Here is a 21,553-nt window from a genome sequence, read left to right as displayed (position 1 = left end):
ATAAGGAAAGTTAACAAAACAAAGCATGAAATATGGAACTAATTTCTAAATTATAGGGGAAAGTTTGTTTACATTTCACAAGTATATAGGACTATATGAGTTATATGTAGATTTTGGTTGTTAGTTGATTAAAATTGGCACATTAACAACTGAAAGGATAAGAAGAAAGGAGTAGTTCAATACGCAATAACATTTGCAACAGAACAAGGTTTAATCCACCAAAAAGCATTCGGATGTAGCATTCGGATGTAGCATTCAGATATAGCATTCAAAATTCTTTTACCACCACTTAATGTAGCATTCAGATATAGCATTCGTAATTCTTTTACCACCACTTAATGTAGCGCTTAATGTAGCATTCAGATATAGCATTTGGATCATCAGCAAAGCCAACACATTGTAAGCCAACTTAATGTAGCATTCGTAATTCTGTAAATCACATTACCACCACTTAATGTAGCATTCGGATATAGTATGCTCGAACTAATTTAGTGATTCGGTTATAGTTTTCAGAAGGGTAAAGCATGGCGATACAATTCGACACATTATTTAACCAAACAATGTTTTTATAGTAGTGCCAATAGATCATAGTATTCAAGGGTAAGCATTTAGAGTTATACGTAGATTTTGATTAACATGTAAATCAAATAATAAGAATAAATAAAAAATTAATAGAGCTAATTTCCTATTGGTTGTTTGGTAAATGTGGGGCCATCTAAGCAAGTAGCTTAATGAGAGCATCTCCAATGGTTTGGCTTAGGGACTTGCTTGCAATTTCATAAAATTGCAAGCTAGTAGCTCAACCATTGGAGTTGGCCATGTAGATTAGCTTTGCCCAAAAAATTTCAAGCTAGTAGCTTCATGGAGCTACTTGCTTAAATGGACCTACAAGTATAATTTAACCAATAGGAAAATAATGATCCTATTAATAAAGTTTTAATTTTTTTTTTTGGAAATTTGGAAATTGAATAAATAAATAGAGAAGTATATTAAGTAGGTCCAATTAAGCTAGTAATAAGTTGGCTAAACCATTGGAGTAAATTCTAGCTTAAAATGGTTGTAGCTTAAGAAAATGATGTGGCAAAGGTAAGCTAGTGGCAACTAGCTACTAGTTTAAGCCAAGCTAATATATATATATATATATATATCCTTCTCCAATGGTGTAGCAACTAGCTTGTAATTTTATGAAATTGCAAGCAAGTCCCTAAGCTACACCATTGGACTTGCTCTCATAAGAGCATCTCCAATGGTTGGAAAAAAGGACTTGTTTGCAATTTTTAGAAATTGTAAGCTAGTAGCTCAACCATTGGAGTTGTACACATAGATTAGCTTTGCTCAAATAATTTCAAGCTAGTAGCTCCATGGGGCTACTTGCTTAAATGGACCCACAAGAAAAATATAACCAATAGAAAAAAAGTTGTCTCATTTATAAAGTTTTTATTTTTTATTTAGAAATTAAGAATTAAATAAATTAATAGAAAAGTGTGTTAGTTAGGTCTCATCAAGCTAATACTAAATTGACTTCACCATTGGAGTAACTTGTAGCTTGAAATTGTTGTTGCTCGGAAAAATGATGTGGCAAAGGTAAGCTAGTACCTTTGAAGATGCTCTAAATATTGCAAGCAAGTCACTAAAGGAAACCATTGAAGATGCTCTAAAAGAAGTCATAAGTCAAAGAGATTCCGGATCCGATGTTCAACAAAATTCTGAGTTTGTTATCTCAAAGCACCAAAAAGATATTCAAGAAAATTATATAGGATCAGATATTAAAGGTCGTAGAAAAAAAAAACAAGAGTAGTACAGAAGCAGAACTCGATTTCTTCCTTAAAAGATATTTGCTTTTTCAATTGAGATGGGAGGGTTCTTTGAATCAAAAATTGCTCAATAATATCAAAGTCTACTGTCTCCTGCTTAGAATGACAAATCCCAGAGAAATTACAATATCCTCGATTGAAAGAAGAGAAATGAATCTGAATATAATGCTGATTCAACAAGATTTAACTCTTCCACAATTGATAAAAATGGGGATATTTAGTATTGAACCCATTAGTCTCTCTATACAGAGCAACGGACAATTTACACCAGACTGATTTGGTTAATTAATACTCCATTCATCCCAATCAATTAAAATATACTCTTACAATTTACAAAAAATATAAAAGATAAATAAAAAATTAAGACGAAAAAAATACTCCGTAAAATATTATCACACGGCCTCACATAATCATTTGTGTTAAAATACTATAAATTTCTTATTTCAAGAGAACTCATAATTACACTTGGGATTTTCTTCACGCCCAAATAACCCTACATAGTTTAGTATAATCCTAGTACGGCTAGTAACAAGACCTAAATGCACAAAACGAAGCATTATGTCCCTCAATAATTAGGCTTTATTATTACTAGATAAAAAAATGACGGTAACTTTAATTTAATTTTAGTAACGCAATGCAATTAATTGGTTGCCGCTGCCGCATTTTAGTAACATCCACTCTGATAAAAAATAAAAATATAAAATAAACAAAATCATTTATCTGTTGCATGCATGCTTATTTTTTCATTATTACTTTCAATTAATTACTATCACTTTCAGTTACGTACATTGCTGCTTTTCAATACTGCTATACTTATAAAATCACTCCTTAAATAATAGACGTTTATGTTAATTAAACCATCTTTATGTAGTTTGGGAGTATAATAATAATGATAGATTTATCACTCTCTTTTAGTACCTACGAACACATTAATTTTTATATGAGACGATCTCGTTATAATCTTATCGTAAGACCTCTCAAATGATCGACAGATCGATCGAGTAGTTTGGTGTAATAAAATTAAGCAGAATATGTCATGGACACTTCTAGTAATTGTATTTGTATTTGCACATTGTCATGTAGGTACTCTGTAATCGCTATTGTAATTTTCTTACGTATTATTAAATGTAGGTTTTCGTCATATTATTATATTTTTTCAAGGTATTATACTATTATGGGTGGTCAAGTAAATCACTTAGCCATAAGCTAAACTTTTTACTTGAGTATATGCTATTTAAAAGGGTTTTATTAGTGTACTATAAAAGTCCAATGATGTACTATACAAAACAAATTTGTTACCTACCATGGCTACCAAGGCTAGTTGCACTACAATTTTTTTTAGTGTTTGGAAAAGATTTTAGTGAAAAAGGATCGTATAAGAGACATATTTATATACCGTGTGTATATAATATACATATGAGTATTATATAAAATGGAGCGCATCTAGTCATTAGTAGTTTAGTTCAACTAAAATGCATGCATGGTCTGGAAAAAGAAAAAAAAAAAGGAGTGTTCGATACTAGATTACATATGATTAATAAAAAAAACTTGATTTAATTATCCAATAATCGCTAAATATATAATGATATGACCTAGTTTATTACGGAGTATATGATACGCGATAATCACTTGAGAAACAAATGCACAAATTATCCACAAAAATAACATCATTATTGGGAAAAAAACTACCACCTCTAGGTATATTAAGCAATTATCTAATCCAAATATCTATCCTCCATTCCGATCATTTTTTTCTTTTTTTGTTTAACGGTATTTTAACCAAAAATAAAGACAAATGATTGAGACAGGAGAATTATATTAGATGCTAACAATAAAAAAATGTAATTCAATTATCCATTAATCGTTAAGTATAATGAAATGAGACATAGGAAGTTCATTGTATTAGATGATACACGATAATCACTTACTATTTTTAACTTGATAAATAAAATGAAAGGTAACAACCCGAATATTTTTAACAAAATGAAATTGTTGGACATTTCGTATCTGAATGAGGTATTTGTATACCTTTCTTCATGGGAAGATGCTACGATCGAATTAATAGGAAGATAAATAAATGCACAAACTATCTTTCATTGCAAGAAAACTAGCACATCAAAGTATAATAAGCAACTTATACTAAATTCACAAAAATTGAATTAAAATAAAGGAAATTAAAATATTAGGCCACTTGAATAATTAAATACGTTGCCTTAGTTAGGCCAAATCCATGTCTAAAAATGGACTTGGATATGTGAAAGCAACTATAACTCAACTTCTAAACATTATTCATGAATGTATAACGTATATTTCTACATACAAACCTTTGTTCCATTTTGTGTCCATCTCGTATTATATTATTGCTTCTTATGACACAGTCGTTTTGATAAAAAAAATATCACTATTTTTATTATATAGTGTAATGGTTCTTTTTTGGGTATAAAGGAGCCGAGGATTTTGATACCGACGGTATTCGAACCAAGTCATGAGCATCATCGCTCATAACTTTACCAACTAAGCTAGTTGACACCTGCACTTAAAATGAAACGTGACACAAGATTAAAATGGTGAGATAAAAGTGCGACATGTGACCTCAACTCGTGTATGTTTATGATCTAAATTGGTATATTATCGGATTAAAATGCACGAGGTAGAATAAAAACACACCCACATAATGGCCACATTACTCTAATTAATCTAATACGCTAATTGAAATGTCATTAATTGTATAATTACTCTAATTAACATCGTTCATAATTATGCAGCCCCCTCTTTTATTGGTGATTGGTAAATTGTTTGTCCCAATAAATACCCCCAATTTACTAGAACAAATTATAATTATAATTTCTTGTAACTCCCATTTAAATCATCTTTATTAAGGCTATTATATACTACGGAGTATTATACTGTATAATTATTCCTCTCGTGTGTTCTCTATTTGCTCTATAATCTCATTTTCTCTATCTTTCCAATCATCATGGAATCTGCTAATAACCAATTTAACATTCCCAAGTTAGAGCAACAACACTTTGAATTGATGTTCTTGGAAGATCATCAACTCCAAAGGTAAATTTTACTGTTTATTTTTCACTTTTTTACCTAGTACACTATTTTGTTCTACTATTATGTATTATCGTATGACACGCTATCTCATTTTGCATGTTCATATAATTGTTTTGATTATTATTTGTTCTCACTTGTACTTAATTCATACTCGTATGGTCGTATATGACTTTTTTTAGATTGGATTTGGTTGCTTATTATTACGAGAATGTGGATAAGATTCTTACTCGTATATTACTAAACGAGTGTTAAAGAGTCTCGTAAGACAATCTTAACTAAATATTTATGGATTTACTTATATTTATTTACCAATATTCTATTCGATGAGTTCATATTATTATTTGCTCATATTTTCTCTAATTAGTCTTATTTTTTCATCTATTTTACAGATCGTTGCAAATACCATATGTGCCACCACTACCATCATTGGATACAAATTATTGGACGTGCAATTTACCAAATAATACTTGTAATTCTTTACTTGAATACCAAACACCTTTAACCCCACAAACAAATTTCATTAACAATGAAATTAATTTCCAAACTTTAGAAAACATGAACTTTGAAGATGCTGATTTTCATTTATGGAATGAATGCCCTCCATTGTTTGAAGATGCATGGATGCCTCTTTCCCAAATCCCACCTAACAACACTTCTTTTCCATGCACGTTCGATAACCCGAACCCTAACCCTAACCCTAACCCGAACCCTATCCCAAACCCTAATCATTTTGATCAAATTGAGTTAAATGATCAATATTTCATACTTAACAACACTAATCCCGATGATCTTCTCAATGATCAATTTTCAACCATGGTTGTCACGGAAGGCGGACCCGTCCAAGGTCATTTAGAGAATGTTAATTGCAAGGTTAGGGAGATTAAGCCAGTACTTAATACGAAGGTTCCGAGAATCGAGTCGATTCAATTGGAAGAAATTAGAAAATATTTTGACATGCCAATCTCAAAGGCTGCAAAGGAGTTGAACGTAGGGCTTACAGTTTTTAAGAAGAGGTGTAGAGAACTGAAAATAATGAGGTGGCCTCATAGGAAGATTAAGAGCTTGGAGGCTCTTATTTCTAACGTTAAGGTATGTTCTTAATTTTTTCCCTTTGTTTTATTAATTAATCATCATAATTATTTAAGTTGTGTTATTAAAATTCACAAAAACTCTAGAGAGACGGTCTCTCAATAGCGTTATTGGGAGACCTCTCACATGATGGGGTGAGGGACCCACTGGAGTTCTTTTTTCCTTTATTATGTCTCCCACTAAATTAGTGAGAGACGGTCTCTCAGGAGACCTACTGATTAAAATTTGATCTAAGTTATTATAGACTTGCATTTTATGAGAAAATGTGTATGTTAATAGGGTTTTTCTATCCTATGCCCACTAGGCATAGGATAAGAAACCTAAAAGGAGAAAGAATTAGTTGATTTTTATGGGAAATTGCAATGTCCTATCACTTTAAAAGAAAAATATCATTAATTCTCTCTTTTAGGTTTCTTATCCTATGCCTAGTTTACCTTTTATATCGAAATATGTTCATAAATGACGTAGATTGCGTGGTTCACTAATTTAAATCGGTTTTTTATCAACTTTAGGTAAAATGATACTCCAACATTATTAAAAATGATTTTTTTTAATTTTAAAGCTCCCCATCAACAATTAAGGATTTATTTATCAAAAACATATATACTCCGTATGAGAATCTAATTCACGAGAAAAGTAGTCGTACAAGGATTATTGCAAAGCCGTTTTACACAAGTAAATTTGGTTTTGTGTGCTTTGCTCCAATCATGATATATTTCCTTGCTTGTTTAAAGAGAAATTATTTCAAGAATTACATACTATGAATAATCAATTTAACATGGAAAATAATTTTAGATAAACGTGCTGACTCAATGCTTACTAATAATTAAATTATCTACTTTTTTTTAAATAAAAAAAATACATTAATCAATTTATTTTCTATGGATGTACATTGTATAAGAAATCGTAATAGTGCAATGTGTAACACATAAATTTAATTAAATACTAATGTGCATCTAAACTTCCGTGCAAACATTTTCATATGATAAATAGAAACCATGCATGCATCCTACTTTGATTGTGATTCATGATTAAATTCTACATTATTTCTCCAATTCCCTAAAGTAATCTACTCATATTTTTCATTTTCAAAATAATAATTAAATTTATCGTAATTATTGTGTAAAATGTTGTATGTAATACTCCATATTCCAATAATGGCTCTTTTAATTATATTGAATACCTTATTTATAGTAGTAAATCAGTATTTAGCCAATATAATCAAAAGGTCGTCTTACACTATAGAACGGTTTTATTCTATAGACTAGTGTAGTTCCCGTGCTATAGCACAGTATTTTTAAGATGAAATTTATATAGAGGAAATTTTAATAAAATTATTTGCATAAATTAAAGCTACTTTTAATTTAATGTTATAATATACTAAATATAATAATAGTAAGGAGATAGAAAAGAAAGTTTACTATTAATAATAACACTATAATGTTAAATCGATAAAGGGAATTAATTTATGAAATTAAGTTAGATGTAAAATCTAGTTAAAAAACCTATTAGCCTTATTAAGAAAACTGGTAATAATAATATACTACGCGTCTAAAAAGACAATTTACAAATTATTAAAACTAACATTTTCACTTTCTATTTCCTATAAGAAAATACATAAAAATTGTTATACATTATTTAAAAAATACTCCATACTCCATATACTCTATATTACTAAAATAAAGATTTCATAATTCGATAGTGCAATTGATATGTTGTAAAATTGCATAATATATTAAGGGGTAATTGATTGTGATTGCATATTTTCGGGATAATATTGTAAAGATTGCATAATTTAAAAGGTTGTTTCCATGTATAGGATTGCATTTATTTGAAAAGTCAAAGCATACATTTGTTTCCATGTATAGGTTTTCAATTGATTCAAATCATATGTTAGACTTGACGCAAAAGCAAATTTGATTTAGTAAAAGTCGACGGCCCAACTTAGATTGGCCCATCAAATAGTAGTGTAAGTTAGGCGGGAAAACTACTTGAGAATTTTATTCTCTTAGTAATAGGGGAGATTTGTGTTTAATTTAATTTTTTCGCACATTATCCTACATTAGATTAATGTATTTTAAATGAAAAATAATTTATGTGTGTTTTGCCATCAAATATAGGAAATGGGAATGATGGACGTGGTACAAATTTTGGAAGAACACAAGAAAAAGTTGCAATTTGTACCAGGACTTGAATTAACAGCAGAAACAAAGAAATTAAGGCAGGCATGTTTTAAGGCTAATTATAAGAAGAGGAGGGCTGCATTAGCCTTAACTCAATGAGTAAGTCTCGTGTAAGACAGTAAGGCCGACTCATAGGAGAAATTATATATCTCCATAGTTGGGTTTGGTTACATGGTGTGCTGATTTTGTTTTAACTAGGGTTGTAACCGCAGTTAGTTTTAAGTTAGGGTAAATGTGCGGACTTTTGCATGTAGTAGTACATCTTGTTATGGCTTGAGTTTTAACTGCAGTTAGTTTAAAGTAGTGTTTAGTTAATCATAGTTAGCTTAAGTTTAGTAGGGTTTAGTGTATGTGAAACCTCAATCAATTGTAGTAGAGATTTTCTTATCTTATAAATTGCTTTGAGTATGAATGTTGAGTTGGTTTGATCGATGATGGTCATTTCAAAAATGAGTAATGAGTAATGACCATCTATAAAGACTACGTAAAATCGAAAACAAATCTATCATAAAAAAAAATGTACCAAGTACTAACACACAAAATATTGTACAAAGGTCGTTTTTGTTTAGGACTAGCCCAACAATAAAAGGCCTAGCTAAATTAATTAATAAACTGGTAAAAAAATATTTTATTTTGATGATTTACTGTTTTTTTCTTTTGATACACATTAAAATTTGTCAATATTCATAAAAATAGCGAGTTATTAAATTAAAATGTAAATGTAAGCAAATATTTTTCAACTTTGGCTAATCTTCTTTCAATAAGTTTCCCTTGTGACAGGTATATTCATCACAAGCTTGTGACGGGTCAAGTATTAGTATTACCCCACATGGAAGATAAAACAAAAGTAAAAGTGCCTATCCCTAAGATTGTTAATTAATTCCCAGGTTATTCACTTTCTCTCTCTAGTTTTTTCTCCCCTTTCTCTCTAAAAAACAAAACCCTAAATCCTCCCCCTTTGATGTCACCATTCTCCTCCTTCCTCCCACCGCCACCCATCAACCCCCTACCATGTCGTCGGGGATGGGGTCTCTCAAGACCTTTTTCCGGCGACCCGTCTCCTCTCTTCCGATTAACCCTCCTCCACTTTCTTACCCACACCCGGTTCTCGTATGGGTCTACCCGTTCCTCTCGGTCTGCGTGGTGTATGTGGGCTGTTCGGGTCTTATCGGACGAGTTTGTTGAGGTGGTGTGATAGGGTGGTGCTTGGATCTGGCGGTGTTGTGGGTTGGTAGGGAGGCAGTGGTTTCCGTTTTTTTTCCTATGTTTAGCTTTGTTTCCTTTATGTTTTTGTTTAATTTTCGCTTTCGTTTCTGTTTTGTCTCTCTTTCTGAGGGCTCTGTCCCCGTCTATCGGTGGTGTCCTTCTCTCAGTTTGAGAGCTTTCGTTTTCTGGTTCGTTTGCAGTTTTCTAATAAGTCAGCAGAAGATCAGCGTTGTTATAGATCGTTATATGGTTTTACATATTTTGTCTGATTCATGGCTACAATCAATCACGTCAGAAGAAATGGATACTCGTCAAGGAAGATTCGGAGACCCTCTTATGGATGAAAGCCTTTTGCGGCGAATCGATGATAGAGACTCTGTTGTAGTGTTTCATTCTTTGAACAAGAATTTATTTTCTATGGTTGTAATCGATTTGTTTCCGATTGAGCTTGACATATGTTGTAGATGTCATATGACTTTTTATTAATGATAATGATCTTTTCTCCAAAAAAAAAAAAAGTACAAGTGCCTAGGTAATCACAAAAGGCTTATCTTTATCTCCCCAAGTGGGTTTTATTTGACCCGTTACAAGTTTGTAACGGATATTGTCGTTACAAATGAGAATTTGTGGTCTTCTTCGGTTTTTCTAGGCCAGTCTTATAGAAGACTAGTTTGAATGCCCGTGTGTTGCAACGGGGTAATTAGCTTATTTATAATGCAAAAAAAAAAAACGATATAAGCGTTTAATGTTTACATTATATGTCTAATGATTTATTTACATATTATTAAAATATCTCTTTCAAAAAAAAATAAAAGATTAATATATACGTGGGTTAACTCTTATTTATAATCATATAATCACCCCACCTTATACTAATCTTTTAATGTGGGACAATTCTACTATTTATAAGTAATATATTCACAAAATTGGATTTTTTTTCTGATGTGGGACAATTCTAATATTTATACGTAATATATATTTATCAAACCTGCATTATTTTTCAATGTGGGACAAATAACATACTCAGAATTACTCCGTCTTTTTTGTACTTAGTTCGACATCCAACCAGATCTCGAATACCGAATACAGATAATTGATGCTCATTATATCTAATAGTTATATTTAAATTTAATAATATGATCAAATACTCTCCATTAATATTTGTACGTTGTTTTTTCTTCAAAAAAAAATTTAACATAATTGAGATACGGACTTTTAAAATTATGCCTATAGTACCCTTGAGGTTCCATTTTTTGTCCATGGTACCCCATAATGTAAAGGCTGTTAAATGGACGATAAGTTTGATGGCGTGATAATAAAATAACAATTAAAAAATAATACCCCCTTTATTGTTTTATTGGTACATATATTTCTCTTTTAAATGCAAATTTTATTAACTATATCATTATAATATTGGAAATTTCTCATGGTAACCTTGAACTTTGATAGATCACACATGCTACCATGGACGTTTGTTTTCTATTTTTTATCATAATTAAAATATGTGCAAATGATAAGAACATATACTCTAATGATAGAATATTTTTTAACACAATTCTAATTATATTATTTAAACATAGTATATTTACCACCTACATTATTTTTCAATATGGGACATATAAAATCTATAGGTAGAAAATATAATGATATAAACTTTTAATAGCTCTCCAAGACAATACTTAAGCGACTCAAAAGATTTTGGGTTGATGCCTAAGTTCCAAGGATGCTCATAGAATCACCCACCTTATGCTATATTTCGATATGGAAAAATTCTATTTTTTATATGTAGTATATTTATCACACCTATATTATTTTTCAAAGTGGGAGATATAACATACTATGAAATACACCATCTTTAATATGTGCAAATTATATGAAATCTATATATATTCTAATGATAGCATTTCTTACCATGAATCTAATAATATTATTTTCATACTTTTTTTACCTACATTATTTTGTCAAATGAAATTTAAAAGTTTTTATATAAAAATTAGAAACATTACTTGAATATAAAATAAGAAATACATAGTATATATTATAATAACTAAAAGATTTTCCAAACATTAACTTAGGTTAGAAACCATTATTGTAGAGATAGTAATACAAACTCTTTTAAGAGTTATCCCTGATAATACTTAAGGGAATCAAAAGATTTTGGGTTATGACTTCTATTTATAATCATAAGATCACCATGCCTTATGATAATCTTCCGATGTGGGACAATTCTAATATTTATACATAGTATATTCACCACACTTACGTTATTTTTCAATGTAGGACAAATAACATACTAAGTACACCATTTTTTTTTGCACCTACTTTGACATCAACCCGAATTAATAATGAGAAAATACAATACAATATAATATACACTCTAATGATAGCATTTTTTTGTCACAATATAATTATATAATTTTCATACGATACTTTTTTTTCAAATGAAATATAAAGTTTTTATATCAAAATTATAAACATCACTTTAATATAATATAGAAAATGTATATATATGGGACATATCTATTATTTATACATAATATATTCACAACACCTACATTATTTTTCAATGTGGGACATATAACATGCTAAAAAGTCTATATCTTTTATATCAAAAAATTTTGGTTTAATACATAAGTTTCAAGGATGCCTCCTATTTATATTTATAGAATCACCCTACCGTATACTATTATTTCAATGTGAGATACATAATTTAATTATTTAGACGTAGTATGTTCATAATGCCTACATTATTTTTCAATGTGAAAGATATAACATACCAAGAAATACATGTCTCTTCTTAAAAAATCACTATTGTATACATATTATTTTTCTTTGAAGGTAAAATCACTTAGTCTCGATCATTAGATATGGATCTCTACATCGTACATATAACGACTCATTAACGCTCTATGATACGAATTAATAGTGCGGAAGCGATAAATTGCCGGGCTAGACCTATAACCCAACAAGGCGATCGAACTCAAGACCTATTGAGCGCAATCAAGTTAATATCCAAAAACGCGTTTTGAATAAAAACGGAATTATATTGCTAAACAAGCAAATTAAGGAAAACTGAGTTTTTTTTGATTAATTCTTGAATGAAAATTACAGTAAAAGCAAGGCTATAAATAGCCATCTTCTCGACCGATCAAACGCCCAGAGCAACGAAAGGTTCCTCACTAAATTGGCTTAATTAGGACTATTACTCTAGCTAATTAAAGACCTTTTATTGTAGCATTAACATAGCTAAACTAAGATAGAAAAAAAGACTCTTTATTAAACTGAATGACAAAGGTAATTTGCCATATATTAATCTGTCGACGGTCCATCGCAAGCCAACAATGTCACGAAGCGAGTCCTCGACCAAAACAGAGCGTCACCGCAAAGCAGTGTTGCAAAAAGAGTGTTGCCGACCACACTTTGTCGTCCGCCGCCATTGTCACCGTTGCCCGCATCATCCCCTCCCCCATTTTGAGGAATTGTCCTCAATTCGCCTAGGCCATCATCGTCCAAATATGGGGACAAGTCACCCACATTAAAAGTGGCATGAACACCGCAATCTCCGGGCAACTCAACTGTATAAGCGTTATCATTAACACGGGAAAGTATTTTGAAAGGGCCCTCGGCTCGAGGCATAAGCTTGTTTTTCCGTTTTCCGGGGAACCGTTCCTTCCGCAAGTGAACCCAAACCAAATCACCTTCCCGAAAAACCCGAGGCCGACGGTGCTTATTAGCCTTGCGCTGGTAAGAGGCATTAATTTCCACAATGCGATCCCTAACTTGCTGATGCAATTTCATCATTGCCTTGAGCTTCGAATCGGCATCGCTATGGACAAGTTCACCTTTGGGCAAGGGGATCAGATCAAGAGGCAAGTAGGGGTTGACTCCATAGACCAACTCAAATGGTGAATGACCCGTAGCATAAGTTGGGGAACGGTTGTAAGCGAATTCAGCATGAGCGAGTTTCACATCCCAATCCCGCTGCGTTTTACTCACCAATCCCCGTAACAATGTACCCAAAGTCCGGTTTGTGACTTCTGTTTGACCGTCCGTTTGCGGGTGATGAGAGGTACTAAACAATAGCTTGGTTCCCACTTTGCGCCACAAAGTATTCCAAAAGTAACTTAAAAATTTCGAGTCACGATCGGAGACGATAGTTTTGGGTATCCCGTGAAGCCGAACGATTTCCTTATAATATAAGTCAGCGACATTGCACGCATCATCGGTCTTATGACAAGCAACAAAATGTGCCATTTTCGAGAATCTATCGACCACCACCATAATTGCATCCTTACCCCGTTGAGTGCGTGGCAAGGCAACGATAAAATCCATGGAAACCTCCTCCCAAGGCCTCACAGGAACCGGTAAGGGAGTATACAAACCCGGCTGAAACTTGCTTTTTGCTACCTTACAAGTCACGCATTTGGCGATAAGATTAGTCACATTTCCGAGCATTTTAGGCCAAAAGAAATGCTCTTTGAGTATCTCCACTGTCTTAGCAACACCAAAATGCCCTGCCAACCCACCACCGTGAGCCTCACGAATCAACAATTCCCGAACTGGGTGCCTTGGAATGCAAAGCCGGTTGCCTTTAAAAAGGAAGCCGTCTTGTATTAAATATTCACCACATGGTCCAGCCTTACATTTGGTAAGTAAGTCACCGAAGTTCACATCACCAGAATAATGAGTTTTTAACATCTCGAAACCCAATATCCGAGCATCGACAGTGGCCAATAACGTGTACCTGCGAGACAAAGCATCGGCTACTACATTGCTTTTGCCATCCTTATACTTCGAGGAGAAGTGAAAGGATTGCAAAAATTCGACCCATTTTGCATGTCGTGGACTCAATTTTTGAGGTCCATTAATGTATTTAAGAGACTCATGGTCCGAATGCAAAATAAAATGGTTAGGACGTAAATAATGACTCCAATGATTAAGTGCCCTAACGATTGCATAGAACTCCTTATCGTAGGTACAATAATTTAATCTAGCCCCTCCCAATTTCTCCGAAAAGTAAGCTATGGGTCTTTTGCCTTGTAATAAAACAGCCCCAATTCCCACACCACTCGCATCGCACTCGACCTCAAAGGGTTGAGTAAAGTCAGGCAGGGCCAAAATTGGAGCGGTACAAAGTCTGTCCTTGATCTCGACAAATGCCTTGTGAGCATCTTCCGTCCAAACAAATACACCCTTCTTTAGACAATTAGTAATAGGTCCCATTATTGTGCTAAAATCACGAATGAACCGTCTATAGAATGAAGCAAGACCGTGAAAAGAACGTACCTCACTCACATTGGAAGGGACGGGCCAAGTTTTAATTGCATCGATTTTAGCAAGATCAACAGATACTCCCTCACTTGATACAACGTACCCCAAGAAAATAACCTTATCTACTAAGAAGGAGCATTTTTCCCTTTTGCCAAAAAAGCTGCTGCTTCCTAAGGACTTCAAACACGCTTCTTAGGTGTAGTATATGGTCTGTTTCGTTCTTACTGTACACGAGTATATCATCGAGATAAACCACCACAAACCGACCCAAAAATAATTTCAATACCTCGTTCATAAGACGCATGAAAGTACTAGGTGCATTGGTGAGGCCGAAAGGCATAACGGTCCACTCATATAACCCGTGTTTTGTTTTGAAAGCGGTCTTCCACTCGTCTCCCTCCCGCATTCGAATCTGGTGGTACCCGCTCCGCAAATCGATCTTAGAAAATACCTTGGAACCATGCAATTCGTCGAGCATATCGTCCAACCGCGGCATTGGGAATCGATACTTAATGGTAATATTATTTACAGCCCTTGAGTCGACGCACATTCGCCATGTTCCATCCTTTTTTGGGACTAATAAGACGGGTACGGCACAAGGACTCAAACTTTCTCGAACAAACCCGCGTTTAACTAACTCATCAATTTGTCTCTGGAGTTCTTTAGTCTCCTCCGGGTTACACCTGTAAGCGGCCTTATTAGGTAGTGGGGCTCCGGGGATGAGGTCGATTTGATGCTCAATGCCCCGAATAGGTGGTAAGCCTGGTGGCAAATCGTCGGGGAAGACATCCTGAAACTCGCGTAGCAATTCAGCCACTGGACTGCCCTCCTCTGCTTCACTGTAAGAATTATTTCCCTCCTTGGCTATAAGCAAATAAATCTGTTCTCCACTCTCAATAGCAGCCTCTATCTCACGCTCATTGGCCGACATCAATAGCCCTGCTGCTTTCTTCTTCTTAACACTCATAGCTCGTATGGCTTGGGATGACATCGGTTTAAGTACGATTTTCTTGCCCTTATCTCGCAACTCATATTCATTACTCTTCCCCCGATGAATTACGTCCCTATCAAATTGCCATGGCCGTCCCAAGAGAATGTGACACGCGTCCATCGGTATCACGTCACACAAAACCTCATCGGAGTAAGATCCCATCGTCAACCCAACACGCACTTGCTTTGACACTTTTACCTTACTACCATTATTGAGCCAATGCAAAGAATATGGACTAGGATGTTCTGAGGTGGACAATCCCAGCTTTGAGACCATTTCACTTGAAGCGACATTAGTGCAACTACCCCCGTCAATAATCACGCTGCACCATTTATCTCCGACTTGGCACTTAGTATGGAAAAGCTGCTCGCGCTGATCCGCATCCTTGGAATTGCTTTGAACCTGCAAAGAACGGAGTACTAGCAGGGTGTCGTAAATAGGCGCCTCATACCCTTCTACCTCTTCCTCCTCATCTTCACTTTCCTTAAAATTAAACACACCTCCCAACCGCTCCTCTTCTTCGGCCTGCTCTCGCAAATCTATTGCCTCCCGTAGAGTCACTACGCGCTTATTCGGACACGCGTTTTGATAGTGACCGAATCCCCGACATTTAAAACATCTAACTTTCGACAGAGCGGTTTCCTTGGCTGGTTTCGTGACAGTCATGGGGTCTGGAATATGGGTTTTATTTGGGCTGCTATTAGACGCAGGGGAATCGACTTTCGAAGGCGACTTGAATTTTGACCAGGTTTTGTTTTTGCTATAATCCGTATTGGACCCTCCCCCAAATTTGTTTTTGCCCTGGGTTTCGAGTTTCAGACAAAGTCCACAAAGGGTGTCGAAATCGGAGTAAGGATATAATTCGACAGTATTAGCAATATTAGTATTTAAACCCCGTAAAAATCTCGCCATTTTTTGTTCCTCAACTTCCTCCAATTCCCCCATTAATACTAAACTCTCAAATTCATCGATATACTCTCCTATACTTAGTTTCCCTTGTTTCAACTCGGAGATCTTACGATACGTGGTTAATCGGTGATTTGGTGGCACATACCTGCTACGCAATTTGGCCTTCAAGATCTCCCACGATGCGATTTTCTCCTTCCCAGCCCTTGCACGTTTGGCCTTCAGTCCTTCGAACCACAAAGAAGCCCTTTTTCCCAATTTTAAGATCGCAAATTTGCACCGCTTTTCATCGGTCAGATCTTTAAAATCGAACATCCGCTCGATCTTCCTTTCCCAGTCCAAATAGTCTTCCGGATTTGTGCCTCCTGTAAATTCCGGGAGTTCATTGAGCTTGAACTCGTCTTGTTTCACCTTACCACCGGTTCGACTACCTGTAGGCCTGTTCCGTAACAAGTCCTGAAGTTTGTCGTAGAAATCGTCATCGAATTCTGCCATTTCGTTTTAGAGGTTGAAGTTTTGTTTTTTTTTTTTTTTTTTTTTTTGATAAAAAACCGAGAAATAAAGGATCGTCTCGATTTAGATGGCAAATCAAGAGCCGAAGCTCTGATACCACTAATGATACGAATTAATAGTACGGAAGCGATAAATTGCCGGGCTAGACCTATAACCCAACAAGGCGATCGAACTCAAGACCTATTGAGCGCAATCAAGTTAATATCCAAAAACGCGTTTTGAATAAAAACGGAATTATATTGCTAAACAAGCAAATTAAGGAAAACTGAGTTTTTTTTCGATTAATTCTTGAATGAAAATTACAGTAAAAGCAAGGCTATAAATAGCCATCTTCTCGACCGATCAAACGCCCAGAGCAACGAAAGGTTCCTCACTAAATTGGCTTAATTAGGACTATTACTCTAGCTAATTAAAGACCTTTTATTGTAGCATTAACATAGCTAAACTAAGATAGAAAAAAAAGACTCTTTATTAAACTGAATGACAAAGGTAATTTGCCATATATTAATCTGTCGACGGTCCATCGCAAGCCAACAATGTCACGAAGCGAGTCCTCGACCAAAACAGAGCGTCACCGCAAAACAGAGTGTTGCAAAACAGAGTGTTGCCGACCACACTGTCGTCACTGCCGCCATTGTCACCGTTGCCCGCATCACTCTATTACTGCATTCAGAAGACAACCATTAGTAAAATCATTAGTTCCCAACGATTTCCACTTTATTTTTTATATCATATCGTAGATAATGATAAAAAATCTTAAGAGCTCTTTAAAACAATATTTATGAGACTCAAAATTTTTTGGGTGGATACATAAGTTCCAAATATGCATCACATCACCTTATACTAATCTTTCGGCGTGAGACAATTCTACTATTTATATGTAGTATATTCGCCACACCTACTTATTTTCCAATGTGGGACAAAACATACTAAAAAGTACACAATTTTACGTATTAAGAAATACACCATCTTTAATATGTGCAAATAATATGAAATTTATACTCTAATGATAGCATTTTTTAACACAAAGCTAATTATATTATTTCCATAATTTTTTTAACGATATTTTTTTGCCAAATGAAATGTAAAAGTTTGATATAAAAATTGGAAATATCACTTGAATATAATTTAGGAAATATACATATTATAATAATTAAAAGATTTTCCACTTTATTTTTTACATCAAAAATTATACTTTCCTAAATTGATTTTTGATGATGCGGACGCTCTCAGATCGCTCGAAAAAACTCTCTTTTATATATATACTAGATTTAATGCCCGGGCGATGCCCGGGCCAACTTTTAATATCCTATGTTTATGATGTAATAATACTCTAACGTCCTATTATTTTGCACCTAATTTTGCTGAACTGAACTAAATTTGTAGGAGCTTATTAACTTTTCTGCACTGAATATATAAGAGTTGAACTGAACTTATAAGAGCTTAACTTGTAGAAATATGGGTATAAATTTCCATGGGATTCAGGTTAGTCTCTTCAAAAGCAATCTTGTGGAATGTTTATGGCCTAAGTCTATGTCTTCTAGTCTTCGAGCCCGTTACTCTCAAGCTTACGTCGTATACGTGGTAGTAGTGTGGTACATTCAAAGTCAATGTAGATAACTAAAACAATCATTAACAATTGTGAGGCCAATCGATCATAAATGCATTTTATTTAAGAAAAAAGGATTATAGTTTGTGTATTATATTTTTTGCGAGCGTTTTAAAAAATCTAAGTTATATTTCAATTTTTTTACGTCAAAATTCAAATTAAAGAGTTGTATGTAGTGCATTATTTTCTCCTTTTTTTAGAATTTTATTCAAAAGTATTTAGCTCTCTATAATCCTATTTATGTTGTGATGTACGACTCCATAATATATAGAGAAAAATCAATTATAAGTCCACAAACTACAATGAACATTGTAACAAACCTCAAGCACACCAGCCTGTAACCAACATGGTTATTCATATAACAAAAATTAGCATTATTATTAACAGTAAGGTGGCCGTCGGACATGCATTAATTGTTGAACTTTTTTTTGAAAGAACAAAACAACCATAAACACATGTACTATGTATGCACTGGGTCACTGGGATATGTAAACATGTACTCCCTCTATCTCAGTTATTTGTTGTCCTATTCTATTTTTGGGGTTCTCAGTTAATTGTTGTCCTTTTGATTTTAAGACGGAACTTGATCTACTTGATGTACAATTGATCATTTACGTATGTCCGATCTCTATTTAGAAGGCTATGTATGGTAATTATAGGCTGACAAATCCAACGTATATATACGCCTGATATTTTGACGAGACATGCGTTTGATTTTTCATATAGCTCAATCACACGAAATAATATGGAACCCTATAATATACACAAAATCGTACTCCCTCCGTCTAACCACTTTGTGATGTCCGAATTGGTAAACAAATTAAATCCAATAAATTATTTAGACAAAGGGTGTAGTAAATTTTTATCTCATAAATAGGAGCTTCAATTTCTTGTGTTCCCGACTTGCTGCTCATCTTTATTGAGGTCGAAGATACCTACAAATCCTACAAACATGCCGAAATATATATTCCTTATATAGAGAGACATATAGAGAAGGGTTACGGGAATTATTTATATTTCTAAGAAACATAGTTCACACTACAGCGAGCCAAGGATGACTTTAGATCTCAATATATCATCAATATTTATACAAAATTACCAATTCCTCCCTACAAAAAAACCTTGTACAATTCCATTTCAATAGCTTTATCCGTTTTTCAATTTATGATCGACTAAAGCACTTAGGATAAAACAACTATCTCGCAAGAATATATGGTTGCACAAACCAACATGGCGACATCGATAAGTCCATTAAATGAGAAGAATATATAGCTGCACGCAATAGAAATCAAAATTTCACATTAATCATCACAAAGATTAGGCCTTAAATTATACGGAGTACATTCGTAAAATTAAAAGCGAAAAAAAAGAAAGAAACAAATACTCATTTTTTATACGGAGAGTAATAAAAAACTATAAAGAATTTTACAATATTAGTCTCTTATCTTACCCATTCATCTATGCATATCCGTATATGATCTTTAATATGTTCCATCTAGCACAATTTATTATTGATCTGCATCATAAATAAAAATAACTGATGTCAGGAATCATTGGATGCTATAAAAATAACAAATCTAATAATTTATAAAGCATACAATAATAATGATAATATACATTCATGGTGAATTTGGGAAGGGAGGACAATATAAGAAAGACTAAAAAAGAGTAAATCTTAAATTTTATGTAATTTATTAATGTCGCTGTATTTATAGGCTAATAAATATGTTAGGTTAGTCTCTCATTGCTAATTAAATACTTTACCTATTTACTAAATTAAATTAAATATAAATATAGTTTATAGTATTTCACGTGCTCTAGTACTTCTAGTTGTATACTTCTATTGGAATTGGTCTTCTATTAATATCAATGTTAATCTTTACTCTTAATTAATATTAATTAATAATAATATATAATGCTCGAAAGTCTTTCACAAAAATTGGGGTCTCTATAATCGCTCGAAAAACCTGTAGTTTCACTACTATTCGTTACTTCTTACCCCATAGTTTTCATGTTGTATTTCCAATATTTTAATATTATTATAGTATAATTTAAAATTTTCAGCCATTCAAGTCTTAGTTCTGGATTGTGATACGCTTTTGTACAAATATTTTAGGACTCATTATTATATTGTGCAGTTGTTATGAAAATAGCGGTTGTGATCATTGTATGAAGTTGTTACCCTTTTGATTACTACTCAAATTCTTCTCGTACAGAATTACTAAAACAAAGCAATATGATTTAGCAAATTATGGATTAATTGATTGCTTTTATAGTGCTCTATACCAATTAGTAGATTATACAACTGGTTGTATGTAGTTTATGTACAACCTTTTTAATGTTGTCGAGTTTTGTTATAAAGTTGTCGAGCTTTACTAACAAAATTGTCGAGTTACAATACAAAGTTATTGAGCTTAAGAGGAATAATTATTAAACTCAATAACTTTTTAAATTAGCTCAATAACTTATAAAATAGCTCGACAACTTTGTGTAAATAAATCAACAACTTTGAGGCGGATGTACAATGCTAATATACAACTGGTTGTAAGATAGTATTTGTGTGCTCTATACTACCGTTAGAATCAAGGTAGGAGTCTTATTTGTTTGAATAATTATCTATTATTCCTAGTATTGGTGAGATGTTGATGTACCGTGTACGTAGAGATAGTAATTCTTAATATTTTATTAAAAGGTGGTTCGTAAAACCTGGATTCTTTGTAATCGCTCGAAAAAAGTTTCATTTAATAATATAGATAGATGAATATAAATGTGAAGTTTAACAATTAAAAAAAAATATTGTTTGGTGATTTTTTTAATAAGATCATACATTAAACTAATAAACTAACGTTTTTGGTCGAAACCAAATCTATTAAGCTAACTATAATTTGAATTAGCTTAATTAAATTTT

The 21,553-nt window shown here is 33.3% G+C and overlaps 1 protein-coding gene across 1 annotated transcript; it reads right to left on the bottom strand.

Annotated features, from left to right (window-relative positions):
• Positions 1 to 14,744: 14,744 nt before the first annotated feature.
• Positions 14,745 to 17,018, bottom strand: LOC141608569 (uncharacterized). The gene has a single exon (XM_074427911.1). The coding sequence runs from the start codon at positions 17,016 to 17,018 to the stop codon at positions 14,745 to 14,747; it is 2,274 nt and encodes a 757-aa protein (XP_074284012.1).
• Positions 17,019 to 21,553: the final 4,535 nt, after the last annotated feature.

This window comes from Silene latifolia, chromosome 10 (genome assembly GCF_048544455.1).
Source record: "Silene latifolia isolate original U9 population chromosome 10, ASM4854445v1, whole genome shotgun sequence".
Classification (NCBI taxonomy): domain Eukaryota; kingdom Viridiplantae; phylum Streptophyta; class Magnoliopsida; order Caryophyllales; family Caryophyllaceae; genus Silene; species Silene latifolia.
This window is presented reverse-complemented; position numbering and strand designations above follow the sequence as displayed.